Below are 23,779 nucleotides of genomic sequence, written 5' to 3'. Positions count from 1 at the left end.
ATCGTTTGATTAAAAATGGACGCCTGTTAAAATAGAAAAAGAGGTCGGTGCATTCAGTAAAATCAAAAATCACGTAAAAAAAAAATGAGGAGTGTTTACAACATCACTTCTTATATTCAGATACATTCGTACATTTCAAGAACTCATTTTTACATTTCGGAAAATAAAAAATTCCAACACGTGTGAGCAAGATGATCTGTGTTATCCAAACACACAAAGAAGGTTCACACTAAAAGAGATTCTGTTCACCCTCTCACTGCAGTCTCTCTAACGCATAATTTCCATACATCGTTTTATTGGTTCATTTATCAGATTAAAAAAAATTAATCCATAAACACAATTGACACGCGAATATTTTGAACAGTTCAGCTTATATAATCTGATGATGCAACGGCAAATACATATTACCAACTCAATGTGGAAAAAAAATAACAAACTGTAAATTTTCATATCGCATTATTAACCCATTCCATTGTTTTGCTTTTTTTGCATTTATATGTGATTAGAAAGGAACTATACACAGATACAAATTTTGTTTTGTAAAATCCTTCACTATGTAATATTAAATTGAATTTCTTTGGTTAGCACAGGTTAGGAGAAGGCGTATGCTGTCTTGACATTGGTGTTGCTGATGACGGCCTAGATCCCGGATTGCATTTCGGCTTTGGCATTTTCATTAATAAGCCAGGTACTTCTTTTTTCTCGTCAAAGTTCCTCCATATTTCATACAGACTGAGAATTCTACGAACAATTTCTAAGATCCTTTCCATGTTGACGTTCAGTTCAGAAAACCACTGCTGGCAATCTCGTTTTTCGAAAACACAAGCCATGTAAATGGCGGCCAAAGCTATCATATATGGTGGGTACAACAAAGAAACATCTGAACGCAAACTATCGTTCACTACTCTCCATGCATATGGCAAGATGCTTCCTTCTTGCGCCATATCAGAAACATATTTTGTAAGCGGACGGTAGGGGTGGAATACAATCAAACAGCAATCCATAATCTCAAGTAAGTAAAACTCACATTCCAGAATTTGATTAATCCTATACGGATATTCCATAGGGTAGGCATAATTGTATTTATTTTTACAAATAGTATTGCAAGCATTAAGCAGGCGAGTGTTTGACATAAGTCCACATTCTTCAACTTTTGACGCAACATATAAACAGGTCGGAGCAAGCAACAATGGATCCACACATTTCAGTGACGTCCTTGAATAAAACCTTTTAAAATACACAGTTGCTGTTGCTATGACTTGCTGTCGTAGTTTCAGACATTCGCCTAAGCTTTGTATAAAATGGGAGAAGAAGATCTGCAATTTACGGTATTCCTCTTCACTTAAAGTTTTCAAATCGTTTGCTAATTCTGATGCCAGCTCTTCTTCAGTAAGAATCCATTGTTGATTATGTGAAGATAACCAAAAATTACCCGCCATTTAGAATCCTTCCTTTAAATGTTACCTTTTTTAATTTTTATTACTACCTACAAGAAAGAGTACAAGTTTTTGTAATCGATAGATGCTGCATACATCCGAAAACACTTGAAAACAAAAAAAGTTCTTATCACAGAAAATACACTTTAAATACGCTAACTCAGTGAGAAGAATCACAGGAATCCTACTGAAGTTTTTACCTAACTGTGTCTTTTTTCCTAATTAATTCCACATCATGTTAAAGGAAAGAATAGCTTGATCCTTTCTCTGACTTCCTAGAATCTACAGAAATTGTTTTAGTCCAAAAACAACCATTTTCAAAAATTTTTCTACAAAACCTCAACAAAAACAAAACCTCAACAAAAACAGTAACATTACGTAATAAAGTAGGAGATGTAAATACGCATTAACCTTACTTGATCAGATATCACATTCATCTGTACTATTTACACATGATAAACACAATATATTAGCAACATTTTAAATAAAGTTTCATATACTTCCTGCTTTGGAGATCACAAGTAATGCAAAAATTTTTAAAAACCATATTTTTTAAGAGTTTTATCGCTGCAGCATTATGCCTTAAAAAAACTCATCATGAAACACAAAACCGTTGTAATGGTTGTTTTTACTTTCAAAAGAGACGATCTCAAATATTAAGGTAATTCATTTAGTACACTATTAAGAAAGCAATAAAAGCCTGAATTGACCGAGTCTTTTAAGTATATCTCTACAACAACCTCAAAAATCATACACCACCAAATGCAGCAACATAAATTATAATAAAAACATTTTTTTGCATATATTTACATTCTGTTTTCTGTTTTTACATATCCATAAAAGTAAAAATCTCATAGTTGAATAAAAAATGGTAATAAATAAATTGCTAAAGTATATACACATGCTCTGGTGACCTATGATCTATAATATGGTCACATAAACTTTGCTTATTTACACATAAACAGTCATTTCAGTTAGATTGAAAGAATTCAATAAGTGAATTTAAATCATAATTATCCAATATGTTAATAAGCTGTGCCACTTTGTTTTTAACATTCTGTCCCTTAAATTTATGTCGATCAATAAAGAGGTCGGTCACCATGCCATATAATCTTTCAAGATGGCAAGGCTGTTTCTTGAATTCCTCTTGCAACACATCAGCATTCTCCAAGATTTCCTTGTATTCATCAGTAAGAAAATCTTTATCTGACTCATAGCTGTCAAGCTCCTTCAAACCGTCGATGAGTTGAACGCGTTTCGCAAGAAGCAATTGATATTCCAACTTTGGATGGATACGATATAGCACGTTGGGAATTGATTCTTCATTTAAATCGCATGTGATGTTTAAATTCATTTTACGTTTTGTTGCTTCCTTTGAGAGAACGTCTTTCAAAATTGAGATGGTGGAGATATTATCTGATCGAAAAGTTGCTTCTCCTTTCCTGTAAAAAAAAACATCAACAAACTTTGCATAAAAACAAACAATTCAACTACAGCTAGCTAATGAAGTTTTCCAGAAAAAGAGTTTTCTTTGGTGATACCAATAAACTTCATACAATTCCAAAAGTATCGAGCAAACAGCATAATTACAACTACAAACATGATGCAGATATAAATAAATAAATAGTCATACTAAAGCAAACACAACACACAACACACTTAAAAAATTTTTTAAAAATTAAAAAAAATCCATAATTTTATACTGAGGACATTCATGAAACTTGTAGAAAATTGAAAGATTTATGAAAAGGAATGGACCCTGGTTATAATGCAGTAATTTTATAACTTGAGACCAGATGCAATACCAACAAAAGCAATGCCACATATTACCTGTATTTACATTCAAGTTGTGTGTCAAGAAATGTTGATGTGAAGTAGAATATAACCTATAAAAAAATGTGAAAAAATAAATGTGTCTGTAGCATATGAAGTTTAGCATAACATATGAAAAACACAAATTGATTAATAGTTTAAATTAAGTGAAAAAAATCATCATAGTACTTTTTTACTGCCTCCAAAAAAATTGCACATTATAACAGTTCAGGCTATAGGGGACAGCAAAATTTTTGTTTAATGTATAGACTGTTTTAAAGAATGGTATACAAAGTAAGTAAGCAAATAATAATTTCACCTCATCCTCTGCAGGTGTCCTTTCAGGAACTTCTGGCAGTGAATAACAAATCCATGAATGGACTTCAGCCAGACTAAACTGTCCAGTCAATTTTAAAACATTCAATGGTCGTTCTTCATCAAACACATGGGAACGCTGATGGAGAGATAATGGCTTTATTTGGTACTGCTGGACCTGACATGTTTTTGGTTGCATTCGAGGTGTGACATAGGCTTGCAAATATCCATACTGTCCCTCAATTGTTCTAAATGAAAAAAATTAAAACCAATAAAATGAGCCAGAAATCTTGAATTTTACTCAGAAGGAAAGACTCATTTCTAACATATTTTCCACTTCAACAAATGGTCACAAAAAATATTTCTAAACAACTTTTTAGGTTTCCAAAGAACATTTGATATGAAGATTTATTATAATGCTATACACCATATTGTAGATTTTAAATATTGGGTCACACATTTTACCTGATCTTGAGTTCCAGTCTAGTAGTATTAGCCTGGCATCTGTATGTTGCAAGCAAAAAATTTCCACTCTCAGCATCACATGCACTGTAACTCACAACAGCTGAATTCTTCTCCACATCTAATAAATCTACTGGCACATTGCTCTGAAGTAGTATTGTGTCAATGGGCATTTGAACTTCTATACTGAGAGTGTAGCTGGCATCATCGTGGCTTAGAAGAAAACGATCATTTATATTGAAAGGCGGGACCGCAGATACAGCAGTTTCTGAGTGAGCAGTCTGCTGGTATCTTTCACGTTCTTCTGCTACTCTTGCTTGCAATTCCTCGATTTCAAGATTCAACTCAGCTATTTTTTCTTCCATTTCAGCGTTGATGAGTGCTTTCATGTTGCTTCCAGGCATTCCCAATTGACGTTGCTGTGGCTCAGATGTCATTCCCAGTACCCAACCTGTGTATGTTGAAACTACAACTTCCTGATAATTTGATGCACATACACAACCACCAGATACAGAAGTTATGCTTTCAGACAGATTGTACTTGAAATGTTGAAACGGTTCACTTCCTTCATCAAATGCGTAAACTTCCACCAAACCATCTGCTCTTCCAACAAGTAAATCAGAAGTACCATTGTTTGAAATATCATGAGTATCCAGAGACAACACATCACCGTATTGCTTGTCATTCGGAATTTCCCATATATGCTCTGGTGCGGAAGAACCTATTTGAACTAAACCAATTTTGCCATCTGATGTTCCATAAATAACACCCTTTCCTTCACTGCCAACATCTTTTCCCACAGATAAAACAGCAGGTGGTCCTGGAACCTCTATTTCATAGAGAATCTCAGAACCATTTAACACCCGCAACACTCTATCTTGACATGCCAATACCGGTGATATTGGTTTCTCTTCTTCAGTGGGCAGGATAACAACATCGTTTATTTTGTCTGGAGCCAGATAGTAGTTCTGATCTCTGCAATCATGATAGTGATTGTAAATGTAATTTCCACACAAAAACAAATCAGAACCTTCAACAAACATACTTTGAATTGGTTCAGTGAGGTTTGTGTCAAAACTCAAAAACTGTTTGCCTTTTTTTGAGTACCCTTTGATTTCCGCTCCTGCAGACACAAAAATCTTTTCACGGGATGGTCCTTCAGTGCCACCTAAAGATAGTCGAGAAATTTTAGTACTTGGTAGTGTCTTGAATTGTATCTGTGGAACGTGTTTCTTAACATCAAAACAGGTAAGTACACCATTATAATCTGCCACAACAACTTTTTGCGCTCCGCTTTTACTTGATTTTGGAAGTACTTGCATGCATTTGTTGTTTGTCACGCCAACTTGCAAATAGTCAACACGACTCAAATTCAGTGCTAACATGGTAGCAATTTACAGTGTATATTTCCTCTAAAAATAGAAAAAATCATTATATATTATGAATCTTAATTTTTTGTTTCCACGAAAAAATTACATAATCTTATTAGAAGAGCATTGTTCGTATCATTAAAAACACCACTACTCAGCAAAAACATGTTCTGAAGTTTCAAAGGATTAAGACAAATTGTTCCAGACAGATATATAAAAAGGAAATTAAGCAATCAAGATAACATTAAGTTTGGTACACTAGAATTTATTATGATATTAGTAACCTATAAAACAACTTCATAAAACCAAATCCAAATAAATAGTTAGCATACAAAGGTGAAGATATAATAAAATATGTTTATAAAACAACAGAAAAATGTTGAGCATTTTAAAATTTTAACACAATATGTGCAAGTAAAAATTGTTGCATTGTAGCCAAGGTAAACAATTATAATCTGTACAACAAATTATTAACAAAATCATGTTCAAAAATTGCCATATAATTTCTGACAATGTCTTTTTCTTAGTATCCAGAAGTGACTCATTTTGGTTGTCAATTGTAACCAAGATTTGTCACTTTACAGTGAGGATTAAATATATTTAAAAAATTGAAAAATAATGAAATGCAATACTATGGAAATTTCATCTTATTTAGTCTATAGTTGAGTTGTTATTTTTTTCTCAAACTTGAGCCTGGAGTTTGGCACTTCCTAGCTGAATTACGAGGCACTGACATCATCCAGTATCATCCCTAGTCAAAATTGTTTCATTTCATTGTCATTGTTTAAAGTTAGATGGATTATAGTATTTTAGTTTTTTTTTGAAAATGAAAATATTTACTTAAACCCAGAATTTGTGTTCTTTAAAGTGAGAAACTTGGTCGCCTGGTTATATCTACCTGGTTGTGTCATACATTAACTGAAGTTTTGCATTGTTAACGTTCTAATTGAAATTATTCTATTTCTGGGGTAAATTTTGTGAAAACTGTTGTAATGCAGAAAACATTTGTATATGCTTTTAGGTACATCGATGTTTAAAATATCTAGATAATAAGTACACCAGAGGAAAGCACTTTTAACTGAAAAATATGAAATTTCTAAAAAAAATAAATTATTATTTTGGAACAGGGTCAGAACACAAATGCTGTAAGGTGTTAAACATTAATTGTTGTTGGGATCAGTGAAATTTCAGCAAATCAACAACTTATTAATTATCATACATCTACAAAAACTGATTGATTTCAACTGCATATTTGTTATGCATTATGCTGATATTAAAGATGAATTCTTTGTATATTCCTTTATCAACTTCTTGTATACATTATTAATATGGTCTGTAATGCATTTAACATACCATGTTTAACATATAGAAAATATGTTTTACAAGATTATCTATTTCAACAAAAAAGAGTCTTACCCATCGACACAAATTAATCCAAAATGACAATTAAGTACAATAGGAACTGTCGAGCTATGCTATATGGTTTGCAGTTTTCTTTATATTATCTGACTGGATTGTGTAATTAGTAATTTCCTGACATCCATTGACCCACAAGGTGATGCAGCAGAAATCCTGCATTTGTTTCACATGCATTGTGTGTTATGTTTGCAGTTGTCTTGTTTCTATGCAATGTTTTATGTCCCACATTAGCCCAAACAAAAACTAATTATTCAGGCTTATATGTTTCCCATAGATGTTCAAATTGCTTGCAGTATGGTTTGATCAGATCAACTGCTTCAGTGATTATTACATTCTCTTGGTTGCCAGTAATTGCTTGCCTAGTCCAATTAAAAGAACCATTAATTAACACTTTTTTGTCGACAATTGCAAACTTATGATGCATAAAGTAAGATGTCTTATCGTGACGTACTTGTATACCACTTGCACGAAATCGCTCTATTTGTGAGCAGTTCAAATCCATTTTTTCACAATCTGTAATGACACGCACCACAATGCCAGCTTTGTGCTGTTGTATTAAAACATCAGCTAAATCTTGTGATGTTATAGTGAATACACAAACATCTAAACTCTTTCGTGAAGATGCAAGACAAGTTAAGAGTAATGTTAGAGAGGTCTCTTCGTGTGAAAAGTGACAATCTTTAGCAGCACACTTCTTTGTTTTCATGAAAGATTTACATGCAATTTTTTTATCAGGAAAAAACAGAACTTTTGTTAAAGGTTTTGAATGGCTTTGAAATGCATTGACAATCGATAACATTGACAGTGAGAGTAAATTCCTCAAGGTAGTTAGACTAACGTGTGCAATCCAAACATAGCCAATTGAACGACCCGCCATTGTTAAAATCATCTAGTTAATACATGTGTTCTTGTGACATGTATAAAAATGTTATGTTACAGTATTATTATTGAACTAAAATAAAAGTGAAATTACCTTTGACACTCAAAAATTCAGATTCAAAGATAATATGCAATTAGAAAAACGCAGAACAAAAAAATGACCTGGCTGTTTTTTCTGGAAAATAGTCACAGCTTCCTTTATGAAACAATGCACGTTACCCACAACGAACACAACAATTTCCTCAAGAATTTATAAGGAAAATAAACACTGTCATTATAACATTATATTCACTCATAAGTATATATATATATCTATATAATAATACGCTTGTGTGAGTAACCATGTGAGTCCACGACACGCAAAGTATGGGTCACTTTTTTATGACGTGACGGTACGCCAAAATTTACGAAGTTAAAAAAAAACGCGAATCAGGGGGTTACTAATTAAATATTTAATTCCCTTTTCTTATTACTTTAAAAAAGAAAACTCTTTTTCTTTATTTCATTAAAACTAATTTTTATTTTATTTTTAAATGTTCCTATTTTTTTGTTTGTTTTTGTTTTAAAAGCCCCATTCGTCGGTATAGATAGAATAATTTATTTTACCCCTGGTTTACCATGTACGCGCCGTTTCTCACAGAAACAAAGTTTTACAACTGAAAAAAGAAAACCGAAGCGAAGAATGTTGTCACTTTTTCCAAGTAATCCTGGTTGTATCGCATTCGAATATGAATGTAATTCAAATCTCAAATGTACAAAACAAAGCTGTTGTTGTAGAGCGACTGTTGTTGTCGAGTGAGAATAAAAAAAGTTTATGTTGTGGTCAGAAATAAGTTATAAAGAAGAAAAACGTACGATGATATAACCTCAAAAAGAGAACTGAATGGAAATATATCAGACATTTTCATAACGCTAGCTACTACTGAGAAAGCGAAAGAAAAACAGGTGTAATGTTTAGATTATCTGGTAGAGAAATGAATTTAGGATCTAAAGAGATTTTAAAGACTTTAAAGTCTTTAATTTGTACAATCAAGTTTGGACCCTTTTTTTAAAACAGGAATAACTTTGGCAATTTTTAAATTGGATGGAAAAAAACCTGAAGAGAAAGATGTTTAAGATGTTTACTATGTTTACTACTGTTATATTATATATTAGTTTATAATTGTGTTGTATGACTGGGGGTTTTATCTATCTCAGTAAATAAATTGATGTTAACAGTGGTAGCAGAGGATAAGTCACAATTACAAGATACCCCCAGTCTTTAATGACAAGAAGCCATATAATCGCTATGTTGATGAATTGAAAGCATGGACATTATTAACAGATTTAGAGAAGCAGAAGCAAGGCATCGCAGTGGCCTTATCTTTACCAGAAGAAGATTCAACACAAGTAAGAGATAAAGTGTTCAGTGAGATTAGTATTGCTGATTTGAATAAAGAAGATGGAATAGACACTTTGATAGCCTTTATGGACAACTTGTTTAAGAAAGATGAATTAACTGATATGTATGAACATTACACAAACTTTGATCGTTATAAAAGAAAAAGTGATGAAACTATAGAGTCGTATATAATAGAATTTGAAAAGTTGTACAATAAAACAAAGAAATTTGATATGGGATTACCAGATAGTGTTTTAGCATTCAAATTACTTGATGGAGCTTGTTTAAAACATTCGGACAGACAGCTTATACTTACTGGTGTAAACTATGAAGAAGTAAATACTATGTTTAAACAAATGAAAATTGCATTAAAAAAGTTTTTCGGAGAACAATCGTTACCTACTAATAGAAATGAAAGCATAAAAGTTGAACCATCTATTACTAAAACTGAACCTGTATTTATTACTGGAACTCATGGAAATTCAGTTAGACCTCGAAATGAACGTTTCAGATATGGTAACAGAAATAATTATGAACGAAACAATCAACGACCATTACGTAAAAGAAATAATCCACTTGATAAAAAGGGTGAACCACTTAGATGTCACATTTGTCAGTCAGTTATGCACTTTGCTCGGTTTTGTCCTCATGGGAATAAAACCTTTGACAAGCCAGTGTTCCAAGCAAGCGATGAAAATGATATGGTGGAAAAAGCAATTGAAGATAAAAGTGTTTTATTGTCAGAAACTCTTAACTGTGCTGTACTAGATAGTGCTTGTTCAGCAACTGTTACCGGAGAAGATTTGCTTAAGTGTTATTTGGATTCACTAACAACAGAACAAAAGTGTAAAATACAACGATCTCCCAGTGACACTGTTTTTCGATTCGGTGGTGGGGAAAGATTAAATTCCAATGGCAAAGTTAAAATACCATGTAATATGGCTGGGAAGGAATGTGAAATTGTGACAGACATAGTTGAATGTGATATACCTCTTCTTCTTAGTAAAACAGCTATGAAGAAAGCGGACATGAAATTAGATCTGGTAAACGACACTGCTGAAATATCTGGTACATTAGTTGATTTGCAGAATACAACATCAGGCCATTATTGCGTACCCTTGAAAGAGGATGAAGTCTGTTTATCCAACTCAATATTGATAAATGAGTCGTTTAAAGAAAAAGAAAAGAAAGTTGTAAAATTGCACAAGCAATTTGGACATCCCACTGCAAAACGGTTAGCAAGTTTGTTGGTTGATGCAAAACTATATGATGAAGACTGTAAGAGAATCCTGGATCAAATTGAACAGGACTGTGAAACATGCAAGAAGTTTAAACAGACACCACCTAGACCAGTGGTCTCACTGCCATTAGCTACTGATTTCAATCAGTGTGTTGTAATGGATCTTAAAGAATGGGTAAAAAGTAAAATAAGGTTGTTTTACCTCATTGATGCAGCTACTCGATTCACTTTAGCTACAGTAATTCGAAGCAAATTACCTTCTGTTATTATTGACAAAACCATGCAGTTGTGGATTGGCAATGGATTTGGTGTTCCTGGACGCTTATTAGCAGACAATGGAGGAGAATTTGCTAATGAAGAGTACCGGGATATGTGTGATAACCTAAATATTGAAGTTTTAAACATAGCAGCTTGTAGTCCATGGCAAAATGGATTGTGTGAACGGAACCATGCAATTGTAGATGATTGTTTGAGAAAGATTCTTGATGAAAACCCAAAATTATCGTTGGAAGTTGGTTTGGTCTGGGCACTTAATTCCAAGAATTCCTTGCATATGAATTCTGGTCATAGTTCCTATCAATTAGTTTTCGGACGGAATCCGAATTTGCCATCAGTGTTAAATGCAAATCCACCAGCTTTAGAGGGTGTAACCGTATCACATGTGTTTGCAAAGCATATTAATGCCCTTCATAATGCAGGTAAAGCATTTATTGAAGCTGAAGCTTCAGAAAGAGTTAGAAGAGCTTTGCGTCATCAGATTCGAAGTACTAACACACAGTATTACACTGGAGAGAAAGTCTACTATAAACGTGATGATTCACCAAAGTGGAGGGGTCCTGCTAAAGTTATTGGTCAAGACGGCAATGTTGTTTTTGTTTGGCAAGGCAGTGTGTATGTCAGAGTCCCACCTTGTCGATTAGTTAAAGTGGGTCAAGAATTTTCTGGCTCTAATCAGAACAAACTTGACAATACAGATCTTAAAGAAAACAAAGATGTAGGTGATCATCAATCAGAAGTAGTGATTGATTTAGAGGTTGAAGAGTCAAATGCTACACCTGTGCAACAAGAACAACGTAACAGAAGTGAACACGAGGAAAATGTTTTAGATGTACCAGAAGCAGAAATGAATTTGGAAGGAGAACAACAGGTGTCTGTTCGAAAAGAGCATGATTTTCCTAAAGTTAACGACCATGTTGAAGTGAAAATGAAAGATGTACCAGAATGGTTTTCAGCAAAAGTGATAAGTAGAGGTGGAAAAGCTACAGGGAAGTACAGTAGTTGGTACAACATAAGGAAAGAAGGTACAAATGATGAAATGTGCCTAGACTTTAAGGATGTTGAAGATTGGAAAAAAGTTGAAAGTGTCAATGTAGTTATTCTTCCAGAACACGTACATGATACTTTAGAGGCAGTTAAAGCAAAACAGAAGGAATTAGACAACTGGAAATTGTTTGATGTTGTTCGACAGGTTCCGGATGATAAACAAAGTAAGATATCAACAAGATGGATTATCACTGAAAAAGAAGTGGATTCCTCTAAAGTTGTTAAGGCACGTCTTGTTGTTAGAGAATTTGAGGAAGAGCACAAACTGCAACGTGACTCACCAACTGCAGCTAAAGACACTCTTCGTATGTTTTTTGGAATAGCAGCCTGCAAGAATTGGAATTGTGTGGCATTAGATGTAAAGTCTGCATTTCTGCAAGGTCACACTATTGATCGTGATGTTTATGTTACACCACCCAAAGAAGCAAATGTTCCAGATGGAAGCTTGTTAAAGTCGTTTATGGCTTAAACGATGCTCCAAGAAATTGGTATTTCAGTGTACGTCAGACCTTATTAAAGCTGAAGGCAGAGCAGTCCACAGTAGATAGACTTTTCTACTGGAAAGATACAGATAACAATCTTTGTGGCATTTTTATAATGCATGTAGATGATTTTGTACTTGCAGGAAATAAAATTTTTGAAGCATCTATTATGTCACAGTTGATTAAGACCTATAAGGTTGGTAAGATAGAAGAGACCAACTTTAAATACATTGGGATAAACATTTCTCAAGATGGTGGAAATATAACTATGGATCAAAAACAGTATGTTGAATGCATTCAGGAAATACAGATTTCAAACAAACGATCCACTAGAAAGCGTGATGAACTCAATGATGACGAATTACATGAACTAAGATCTGCAATAGGACAATTGAACTGGATAGCTACTCAAACTCGCCCAGATTTGGCTTTCGATGTGTTTTCGATGTGAAGTGTTTCCATTAAAAACGCAAGATTAGAGCATCTTTTGGTGGCTAACAAGGTTATAAAGAAAATGAAAGCCACTAACAATGTGTGCTTAATCTTAATTGTATTCCCATAACAGCTTATATTGATAATAAACCTTTGTATGAAAATATTCATGCTACTACTCTGGTGTCAGAAAAACGTCTTAGAACCGATATAGCAGCTATTCAACAAATGGTCAATGAAGGAAAAGTTTCTGTTCGATGGGTACCTGCATCATTACAATTGTCAGATGGAATGACCAAGCGAGGAGCATCCTTGCAGCGGTTGATGAATGTTTTAACGAATGGGAAGATTACATTTGATTGATTACGTTATGAGCAAGTTGTTGTAGCCCCTAGGAAGATGATATGTCAGGGACATTAATTCTTGTTGTTGAACGAATCAAAAAAGAAAACAAAACAAAACTACATTCTTTTATTTTTAAACATTTCATTTTTTTCAGAAGACAGTTATTGCAGAATGCTATCTCTCTTAAAGATGGGAGAATGTTTAAGATGTTTACTATGTTTACTACTGTTATATTTTAGATTAGTTTACAATTGTGTTGTATGACTGGGGGTTTTATCTATCTCAGTTAATAAATTGATGTTAACAAAAGGGAGATTGATCAAGAGTGATGGAGGTTTGGCAAATTCAGATTTCAGAAGAGATAGCACCGAACTAGGAATACTGAAGGGACCTGATGGTTTTTTTGCCGTTTAATGATGCAATGCAGAAGGTTAATTCATCAGTGTCCATTGTGTTAAGTAACAATAATGACTTACTTTGATTGTCTCACTTGATTACTCAGCGGTATCACAAACACAATTAGCACGAACACAACAACACAACTTGATCCGTAACACAACAACACAACTGGATATCAACACAACTGCACAGCCACTTGAGGCCCCACCAAGAACATTCACTATTGTTTACAGTCTATATTATGGAGACAACATATTAATATAAACAATGTCCCTTCTCTTTCTTCAATTAGTGAATGTTGGTGAGAATCTGTGTCTTCTCATTTTTATTAGTCTTTTTCATTTTCTGAAAATCAACTCAATCATATGTACACTATTTACAAACTTCTTCACTTTCTCAGCTTACAGTCGAGCCTCTGCAATTGCTTGCAAAAGTCGACTTGACGAAGCTCCATTCTTTGTCATTGGATCTGCCATTTGGTCTTTTGTTGTTATCCAACTAAGTTTTGAAATTTCTTTCTTTTCTATCATTTCTTTCAAGATGGCAATGTCGACTCTTAATCTTCTGTCCAAAATACCTTTACTGGAATGTGCAGCATCTACCAAAGACTTGCAATCCGTATAACATTCCATCGCAATCTGGAGTCCATTGCCATCAAAGACAACATCTCGAATAATACTTGATAACGAGTATGACGATTCTGCAGCTTCTATAAGAGCTAACGTTTCTGCTGATAGTGTACTTTTGACAACTCGTCTAACTCTTTTTGACTGCCAAGCTAAGGGGATGGTAATTGACTTATCTTTGTTACTTAGGAAGATAACATAACCTCCTTGTGAACCTCCATCACTCAAATTCCCATTTGAAGCATCACTATAACAAATATGTTTGGCTTCTTCCATAGAGAAAGAAAAATAGATACAGGATTTCTGTTATGAAGAAGCTGGGAAAAGTGTTTTGAAGAAAAAGGAATCTTGGATTGAATAGTATCAGCAAGTAATCATTAAAAGCATTGCATATTACAGTCACATTAGTATTGTTAAGGTTTAAACAGTTAGGAAAGGATGGATTGGATTGTTTTGGATATATAATAGAATTGATACCTTTCCATACCTTATGAATATTTACAAGGTTATTGTTGAAATAGGAAGCATAAAAACTTTTCTTACTCCGCCTACACAAGGATGTGATTAAGTTACAATACTGCTTATATTGATCATTGAGAACAGATTTGATAAGGATCTTTAGCCTTTATAACGGATTTATAAAGGCGATCACGTTGCTGAATAGACTTCATGATGCCTTTAGTGATCCAAGGATTGGAATCACGCTTTTTTTGATGCCTTGTTAATAACCTTGCCCAACATGTGCCAAAATGATAATCCAGAAGACCATCCACCCTGTTGATGAATTTATCAAAAGAGAGATATACATCATCAGATTCAATTTCAAGGGCCAATTAGTATCAATAATTTTGAGGATAAAATTTTCGTCATATTTTCAATTTCTGAGCATGGCATTATTCTCAGGTGAGCATATTACAGCTTTCTTTCAGAAGATTAAAAACTGAGGCAAGTGGTCGGGGATTGCAGTACAAATATTACCAGACATGGTGTCAAAGTTAGATGTATTAGAGAATATGTTATCTATAGTAAGTAAGTAAGTAAGAGTTTATTTGCTGAGAACATAACTAATTAAAAACAAAATGTTCTATTGAAAAAGGAACTTTAAGTAGACAAATTGCTAAAAACTTTACACAAGCTGGAGACCATCACACTAGTTAAATAACTAATCTAAGGAGATGGCCACCATTATATATTTAGAATTTTCCATTATAAATAAATAAATAAATATAATTTTTTTGTTTATTTTCTTTAAGAAAATTAACTATACACTGTAACTGGGTTTTTTATCCGTTTGCAAAAAGTAGAAAAGGGACTAAGTTAGTTGGGAATATTTATTGAGAAGGGAATTTTTGCAGAGTGATTTGATTTTAGATATTGATAGCGAAGAAAGGTCTTGTCTAGGAAAAAGAGATTGAAAAAAGTTCAAGGCTAGTATACATTGATATAAAGTAAAATTGGTACCAAAAGAAAAGGTTCTAACAAGGGGTTTGTCTAAAAGTTTAATAGAAGAACCTCTGGTATTGTAAGTATCCGCGCGAAACGCTAGACTAAAAAGACTATTTATGTCAAGTGGAGAGGTTTTGTTTAGGATTTGGTGAACTAGAGTTACATTACAGATTTTGGTGGTATCAAAAATATCAAGAAGGTTAAGTTGCTTTAGTAGAGGTTTAGAGGGTTGGTTAAAGTCAGCGAAGGTGATGAGTCTGACCGCTATTTTTTAAAGTTTAAAAATTCGATCAGTATGGATGATACGGGTTAGACACCCAACTTGGGATAAATAAGAAGCGTGAGAAAAAAATGAAGAGTAGTATACAGAGAGGAGTACTTTTAAGGGAACATAGTGCTGGAGTTTGGAAATTGCTCCATTACTTCTGGAAAGTTTGGTAGCTAAGTTTTTATATGAAATGACCAATTTAAGTGAGTCGATAATAACCACAAGATACTTAACACAAGTGGAAAAAGATAGTTTTTTGCCATTTAGTTAAGTCTAACATTATAGCTGATTGATTTATTGGGATGCCCGAAAAGAATAACCTCAGTTTTGGCATTGTTAAGTGCAATTTTATTTGCATTTAACCCGTGGCATAGAAGTTTTAGATCAATATTTACTCTTTTCTTAATGGGTCTCAAACTGGGACTAGAGCATAATAGACTGGTGTCATCTGCAAAGTGAAAAGCATCATTATAGTAAATTCCGTTTAGGAGGTCATTAATGTAAATCAAGAAGAGTAGTGGTCAAAGGACCAGTCCCTGGGGCACCCCATGAAAAATTTCTAGTAGAGTTATAAGGGTGCTGGAGGAATTAGCTTATTCTAGTAGGAAGAGTTATATGGGGAAGCAAGGAGAGGATGATGTATCTAAGAAATTCTCAACAGATTTATCAAGGTTACAATTTAATAGGTTGATGTTAAACTCCCCTAAAAGAATCAACATTTTCCTTTAGGAATAGGCACACTATTTTGACAAATACCACAATTTGAGGAATTATTGATTATGCATTATCACTGACAGGCCAAGTGATACTGTTTATCCATTTTGAGAAAGAGCTGAAGATTGTTGAAATAAGGAAGCTGAAGATTATTTCAGGGTTGCATAGACTATGTGACGTAGTTGTTTCGATTTCATTTTGAGAAAAATGGGTATGTGCGCACTTTTGTGTAGATAATAAAGCAGGACTCACAAAATACATTGTTCTAATTCTTCTTAAAAAATTCACCTATATATTTTACCGGATATTTCTTTTTTCGATGGATTTCTTTGACCACTCTGGCCTATTGTTTAAATTTTCTACCTACAAAATGCTTGAGCATACTGCAAACTTTTTAAATTTCGTAGCTATAAACATTAGTTTAGCAAGTCATCAGCCCTAGAGCTATAGCTAGCTATATAGCTAATTGTCTAGCTATTTTTTACAGCTAGATAAAAGCATACCTTTCTTCGCTCCGCGAATAGGAACATACGAAGGAGTCGAAAATTAAATAAGTTACAGCAATTACTACATATAAGAAAAAGAGTAAGTAACTAAAACAGAAGAAGCAAAAACGTAGCAACATAGCTCGGAAAACTCTAATAACAAGTGCCAGGTCGGAGGTTCATAAAAAACAATATTTTGGACGAGTTTGCGCGAGTTGTTCCGAATATCTAACAGACTATGTCGGAAAACTCTAATAACAAGTGCCAGGTCGGAGGTTCATAAAAAACAATATTTTGGACGAGTTTGCGCGAGTTGTTCCGAATATCTAACAGACTATGGCCCTACGGCTTGAACACCCACGCGGGAATGGAATAAAACACTTTCTTTTTTTTTTCTTTTTTTTCTTAAGAGATAAGATAAAGTTACAACAAAGACTTAACACTTTTACACTTTTTGCAATACCAATTTTGGTTGGATTTCTTAAAAACGCTGTTTGGTATGTTTTCACACATTTCGTGAAACCATTTTTCGCACTTGTCACACTGCGCCATCCTTTCATTTCCAAAAATACCACGACACACGCAATAAAGTTCCAAAACCAAACATTTAAGTTTGCAACGCAATATTCGTTTTGATGATTTTGGAAAGGGTGACATTGATTGCACGTTAATGCACTCCAAAAAGTGCTTTCTCAGGAGTGCATCGTCGTATGTTACCTCTTCCGGATTTTCTCCAAATGCCAGCGAGGTTGCACAAGCGATGGCAAATAAGCCGCAGTCAACACCATTCCGTTGCTGTTGCATTGGAAGGATGTTAACATACAGCTGAGAATCGTGGTGGAAACAGAAGTCAGTAATTTGTTTCAAAGAATGGTTATTCACTGTGCCATTATTTAAACTGTCGTATAACAGGACATTTTCGTTGTTTGATTTCTGCTTGTCCATGTTAGTAGTACAAATCCAGTGAAGCTGACCAGTATGCAAAATTTGGATAAATCTTTGGTCAGGCTTCACTGATTTAAATTCGCCAGTAGGTCCAACCACTGTGTCCTGAAGTCCACCAATTTCGGGAAACTGTTTTTGAAGCAAACGCTGCGCAGTTTCGATCGATTCATCGGTTAGCATATGGTTGTTGATAATTTTGTCCATTTCACGCGAAGTCAACAATTGTTTTTTACTCGGTAACTGGCCCGAGACAACGTCTGTTTTTCCTGTTTTCTCGGGTGAGATCAAATTAATGACAGGTGGAGATTGAGGCGGAGTTACAGTATTACAATCTATTACATTGTCGATAAACTCCTCTACAATAATCGCGTCCTGTTTCGGCTTGTTTGCTGGCAAATTGATGATATTGCTTACATCAGCTTCTGCTTTTTTAAAATTATCCTTTCCGACACCTACACGTCCAACGTAGCGTTCTTTTTTGCGAGGTAATGGAATTTTATCAAACTTTCGCCCAGAATTTGGCTTGACCACTCTCACTTCCAGACCATAATCCTGGGGAGCTTCATCTTTCATCCCTAGCACGAGATCTTTCAGAGAAATCTCTAAGTCTTCCAGTGCATCAAAATCATTAACTAAGAATGTCAAAGATCTTATTTGTGACAATAACTCGCGACATGAGGCTGCTTTGCTTTTCTTAGGGTACACGCGCTTTTCAATTTTGTGGAATTCCATATCCTCACATGTTAGCGTTTCACCACTAGGGTGACGTTGTTCTTCTTCCACTGCACCCACATACAAAGCAGAATCTGTATTGAAGTATGGCGATGACTTGTACTGTTCGGGGAAGTCATTCCAGCCTTTTCCATATACACTCATCACGGCAAACATATGTTTACATGGCAAGAACTTTTTTTTCCACTCAAAACATCCGCAACTTGGCCATTCATCTTCACTTCCAAACGATACTATATACACCTCTCCCTTCTCTGAACTTTTTACAGAATATAGATTCTTAATTTTCTGCAGCCACTCAGTTTTTATGCTTTTGCATAAATCAAGTTTCTCAACGCAATGCTTGACAAATTTAGGCGGCCTGTCGTGAATCCATTTCGGTAGCAGGGTGTTATATTTTCTGTATTTACTGTTGAAGCGTGTGTTTTTTTCAACATATCTAGAAAAAGATCATTATTTTAATCTAATTAAGAGTATTTTTCATCATGGATACTTCATTGAATACAATTACCTCCTGTATTTCTCGGGAAAGAACTGTTCAACCAAAACCGTTACCATCCCACTTAATGAATTGTCTTTGTACTGATTCAAAAATTCATGCTTTAGGTCTTTGTTTTGTCTCTCTACGCCGTTGTTTGTATTGACAACCACTTCCAACAAGTTTTTCCGAAATGCATAAACCCAACGCTGTATAAAAAATTAAAAATTATGAAAAATATAGAAAATATAGAAAAAAAGATAAAAGAAATTATGGTAGTTACGCACTTTGTGACAAGGCAACCAAGTAGTGGAAATCCATCTTCGGAATTTGTTACTGTTCTCAGCAAGCCAGATACTGCTTTCTTTTAACAATTCGACATGATGTTTGTACATTTGTTCGGATTCTGAGCTAGCGATATTTCTCAGCAATGTCAGTGCATCTGATTTCTGTGATCTCAGACCGTTAGCAGTTGCGGATAGCCATCTGTCCCATGCTTGCTCACGATGGAAGTCACACAGCAACACGATAACACCTAAAAATGTTACGTTGTCATTACTACAGTCGATTTAACATGACAAACAGAAATAGAAGAGATATTGAAACCTGAAAAAGTTTGCTCAGCTGAAATGATCTCCTCCTCACAATTGTCAACCATGAATATCTTTGGTTCGACAGATTTATTCCAATTTTTAAACATCATCAGCGCTTCTGTTATAGATTTTGTAGTTTCATCTTGAACTACAAATGAGCCAACCACTTGGTAATCTACGTTTGTCTTGACAGCGATGAAGAAAAGAGGCAACGAGTACTTTGTGGTCTTATACGTAGCATCAAGAAGACAGACACGATCTCCGTACATTTCGTAGAGTCTTCTTTGATTCGAGGTTTGATGGACGAATAATAGTCTGCTAGATGTTGTTGATAAATTGGATGCTTTTACTTCTTCTTTATTGTCTTTGTTATGATTTTGCTGTGTGTTTTCAAGTATTTCACCATAACCTCTAAAAAAGAAGTTGTCGGTAGGTGCTTGCTTTTTCCATTGTTCTATTTTCAATGCTAAGTTTTCTTGATCGATTTTTGATAAACGTAACTTTGTTGTGCTTATGTACATGTGGTTTGTGATGTCACGTCGTGTGGGAAAAAATCTTCTGTTTGTTGGTGAAGGAAGCATTTTATCACAAAACAACTCATTTTGAACATATATCTTTATGTGTCTTTCCATCTCTTTTACTTGCCTTACTCCTTGACCAACGAGTGCGTGAATTTTCGTTGTTATTCTTGAATCGACTTGTTGACTGATACCACCGCGCTAAAACGATTTCAAGTTTAATATTATTGCAATAGCGTCCTTGGTGTATTTTATACGTTACACTATATTATATTGACAATACCTCTCCTTGCAAATGGTCTGCGTGACAATCTAATATTTTTATCCAAATTTTTCTGTTGGTCTTCACTTGGGATTTATTAGCTGCCCAGTCATTTTTCAACTTTTTGGCGCAGTTTTTCTTCTTCCATTCAGTTAACTTGTCTATCTAAATAAACAATAAAATAATATTAGAACGGTGTTATCCTATAGCATTTACGGGTAATTTTGAATGGAAAAATATTATTTCACCTTGTAATCTGGAAAGGAAATAATATCTCGAAGGATAATTTTCGCTGGACAATCCATTTATTTGGATACTTGTGCTAAGAAGCGCGAGGCTCCGATTGAATGATCATTCTTATTCTATAAATAAGAATAGTGTACTTGTTAATTCGATTTCTGTCATCGTGATACCAACAGAGAGAATTTTTTTAAATAAATATTCTGGAAATAAATATTTTTTGTCTTCAAACAAAATACACTTTCCTTTTAATTCAATTTCTAAAAATTTATTTGGATAACTTATTTCCACACTTAAATTAAAATTTAATTTAAATCACATTTTATGTAGCTATATTCTATTAAATATTTAGTCAAAACTTACTGTCTTCACCGAAAGCTACATCCTTAAAGTAGTTAGAATACGATGTTCCGGTTTCTATTTCATGTTGCTGAATTATTTCTTTAGCTTCTCGTAAGGAGTCTACACATTCTGTCCAACTTTCTAAAGAAGTAAAGTTTCATTGCTTAGGAGAAATGTCTTACGACGGTATAACATACACGTTTTTGTAAAGACAATGAAATGATGTTAAAACTTCATTAATTTGTGACCAAATCGTAGCTATTGCAAACAAGTAAAAATTGTTAGTAAAATAATACGTTTTCTTTGCACTTTTTCTACAATCTCTGGGGGTTTTTCCACTTCCATATCAGATTTACTTTCATGTTTTTGCTCCACTATTCTTTCTATAAAACAAAAGGATTGTTATTTTAAGCATTATTTTAACAAAAGGATTATTGCAATTAAAACATCATGAATAATTAATTTATTTTATAGATTTACCAAGTTTCCTTTTTCGAGATTGCGCATGATTTTTTTGTATTTTTAAAATTTCATCTCTATAATAAATAAATAAAATGCGCACTATAACTACTGTAGAAGAAATTTAATAATGTATAAATACAAAAATAAAAAATATATTTCTTTACATCGCATCAGATTTAAAGAACGAATCATCTTCTTCGTCACTTGAAAATAGTCCTTTTCCATCATATTCTACAACACGAGTATATCAAAATTGATTTTTTTTCACGATAAACAGAAATAAAAATGAAATAAAAAAACAGTGAATTCACCTATTTTAAAATCGCTTGAATCAATCTTTGCTTGGTCTTTTTCCATGATAATAGATCATAGATTAAAAATTATAACGCAAGTAATTTTGAAGAAACCAATGCGTTCGAGAAAACCAAGAGAAACCGAACCTCGTGCGCAGTTTTTTCGCGCGTCTCATGAATCATCGAGACAAGAATGGCCTCCGTATGTCAGCTACTCGAATTTCTAAAGTTAGTCGCCGAGCAAAATAGGACCTCCGACCTGGCACTTGTTATTAGAGTTTTCCACATAGCTCAAACCCACTCACAACAATATCTGCCATCATGGAAAATATGACTTGTCCAGCGACGACACACAAAAATGTGTCGGGCGCTAGGATGGAGGGCAGAGGTTTTATGCGACGTTTATTTTTAATTTGTGACTATTATTATTATCGTTCAAAGATGAGTCTTTCAAAAAGACAACATCATCAAAACTTCAAAAATCAAATAAGAAATTATTGTATATTGCTGTATTTATTTTGCTTTAGCTTTGACTTATTTTAAAAATTCTGTTTACGAATATTTGGATTTGTTATCGACATATTCGCAAACAGGTAAATAGATAAAACTGTAGCACAAGGAGTACTGGGAAACAATTATAAAGATAAGATATATTTCGCCGTTAAAATAAGAACACAGGAAAATGCTAATAAAAGTTAAAAATACATTGACCGGACCGTGCATAAGACGTAGATCGTTAATAGTTGAACTATTTACAGTTTATATTTTGTTAAAAACGTAAAAATGTAAAATCAAACTAAGGGATAGGTTTTAAGAAATTGAGTAACGTCAATATCAGATTATCAGTTTCAATGAGGAGATTCTTTACAACCCTTTTGAATTGTCCTATACTAATACTCGTTTTAAATTGATGGTCTAAAATTCTGTTCCACAACTGTGGCGCTCTAAGATGTTTAAAACGAAATTTTCTTAAATAAAGACGCAAATGGTGTGTATCTATCTGATCCGGATCTATCTTGTTTAGAGAATGGTTTGTACTTGCGCATACAGTATTACAGTATGTTAGATAAATATGTACAAAAGAAAAATTAATCCGATATTTTTAGAAATTTTACTTTCAACGGTATATATATGTTGTTTCCATGGTAAATGTTTATCAACAAAACACTTAAGAAATTCATGGATGATTGTCTTTTAATAATTATGTTATTTAAGCCTTAATTAGGTAGCTGGGAGAGGTATATCGTGGATTTCGAATAGAATAATAAATATAGAAATTTCATAAATAAAGCTAAACACGATCTCTTATATTTGATACATCATTAAAACAAGGAAATTTTCTACAGTAGACTCCCGGTTATTCCCGGAAGCTCCACGGGGGATAGGAATTTACTTCGAATAACCAAAATTTCGAATAACTGAAAATTTTCTTATTTTGGTCCAACTTTCACTCAGACGGATTTTTGGAGGGATTTGAATAAAAAAATAGCCATATCAAGTTTCTACTCTACAGTTTTAAACGCAACGAGTGTTTCAAACGTTAAAATATACAAATATAATGTTTACTTAAACCAAATATCAACAATAACCATTCTTCATATCTATATTCTTATGAAGTGTTTGTGAAATAGTTTTCAATAAAACTTTGCCTTTTTGCCCTCGGTAAAGTGCTGGTTACATTTGTTGGTTATCGCGTGTAGTTTTTTCCTTATTTCTTTTATAAAAAGTGTTTGAAGTTGAAAATTCTCACTTTTACTCCAGCTATTGTCAAGAATTTTGAATAACTGAGAGAATATTGAGCCAAGGGGGTTAGAAAACCACTTCGAATAAACGAATTTTCGAATAACTGAAGTTTGAATAACTGAGAGAGATTTACTCTAAAACGAGTTAGAAAATTCAAGGGGAATGAAAATCGCTTCGAATAATCGAGAATTTCAAATAAGTGCAGGTTTGAATAACCGGGAGTCTACTGTATATCCTTAAAAACTGCGAAAGAGACGAATGTAAAATATTTAATAAACGTCCCCCTGTTTTAAACGCCCCCTCGAATAGACGGCCCTCAAAATGTTCATTCGAAGCA

The 23,779-nt window shown here is 33.8% G+C and overlaps 5 protein-coding genes and 1 long non-coding RNA gene across 6 annotated transcripts; 1 reads left to right on the top strand and 5 right to left on the bottom strand.

Annotated features, from left to right (window-relative positions):
- Nucleotides 1–94: 94 nt before the first annotated feature.
- Nucleotides 95–1,877, bottom strand: LOC130648682 (cyclin-C-like). The gene has a single exon (XM_057454741.1). The coding sequence runs from the start codon at nt 1,437–1,439 to the stop codon at nt 582–584; it is 858 nt and encodes a 285-aa protein (XP_057310724.1). The 5' UTR covers nt 1,440–1,877; the 3' UTR covers nt 95–581.
- A 221-nt stretch (nt 1,878–2,098) lies between these two features.
- On the bottom strand, nt 2,099–5,437 carry LOC130648677 (Bardet-Biedl syndrome 7 protein homolog). Its single transcript, XM_057454737.1, has 4 exons — nt 4,029–5,437; nt 3,568–3,811; nt 3,267–3,322; nt 2,099–2,878 (listed from the first exon to the last, which is right to left on the bottom strand). Exons 1-4 carry the CDS (start codon nt 5,408–5,410, stop codon nt 2,407–2,409), a joined length of 2,154 nt encoding a protein of 717 aa, XP_057310720.1. The 5' UTR covers nt 5,411–5,437; the 3' UTR covers nt 2,099–2,406.
- Nucleotides 5,438–5,695: 258 nt separating this feature from the next.
- Nucleotides 5,696–7,983, bottom strand: LOC130648684 (uncharacterized). The gene has a single exon (XM_057454743.1). The coding sequence runs from the start codon at nt 7,701–7,703 to the stop codon at nt 7,062–7,064; it is 642 nt and encodes a 213-aa protein (XP_057310726.1). The 5' UTR covers nt 7,704–7,983; the 3' UTR covers nt 5,696–7,061.
- Nucleotides 7,894–12,106, top strand: LOC130648431 (uncharacterized). The gene is made up of 4 exons (XM_057454483.1): nt 7,894–7,991; nt 8,334–8,515; nt 8,751–8,803; nt 8,942–12,106. The coding sequence occupies exons 1-4, from the start codon at nt 7,894–7,896 to the stop codon at nt 12,104–12,106; spliced, it is 3,498 nt and encodes a 1,165-aa protein (XP_057310466.1).
- Nucleotides 12,107–17,084: 4,978 nt separating this feature from the next.
- Nucleotides 17,085–20,667, bottom strand: LOC130648429 (uncharacterized). Its single transcript, XM_057454482.1, has 6 exons — nt 20,611–20,667; nt 20,384–20,527; nt 19,596–20,301; nt 19,277–19,524; nt 19,023–19,198; nt 17,085–18,950 (listed from the first exon to the last, which is right to left on the bottom strand). The coding sequence occupies exons 1-6, from the start codon at nt 20,665–20,667 to the stop codon at nt 17,258–17,260; spliced, it is 3,024 nt and encodes a 1,007-aa protein (XP_057310465.1). The 3' UTR covers nt 17,085–17,257.
- A 150-nt stretch (nt 20,668–20,817) lies between these two features.
- On the bottom strand, nt 20,818–22,001 carry LOC130648688 (uncharacterized). Its single transcript, XR_008982957.1, has 5 exons — nt 21,571–22,001; nt 21,425–21,480; nt 21,241–21,327; nt 20,966–21,085; nt 20,818–20,862 (listed from the first exon to the last, which is right to left on the bottom strand). It is a non-coding gene; the product is annotated as an uncharacterized LOC130648688 (long non-coding RNA).
- Between the last annotated feature and the right edge of the window lie 1,778 nt (nt 22,002–23,779).

Source organism: Hydractinia symbiolongicarpus, chromosome 7 (genome assembly GCF_029227915.1).
Source record: "Hydractinia symbiolongicarpus strain clone_291-10 chromosome 7, HSymV2.1, whole genome shotgun sequence".
Lineage (NCBI taxonomy): Eukaryota > Metazoa > Cnidaria > Hydrozoa > Anthoathecata > Hydractiniidae > Hydractinia > Hydractinia symbiolongicarpus.
This window is presented reverse-complemented; position numbering and strand designations above follow the sequence as displayed.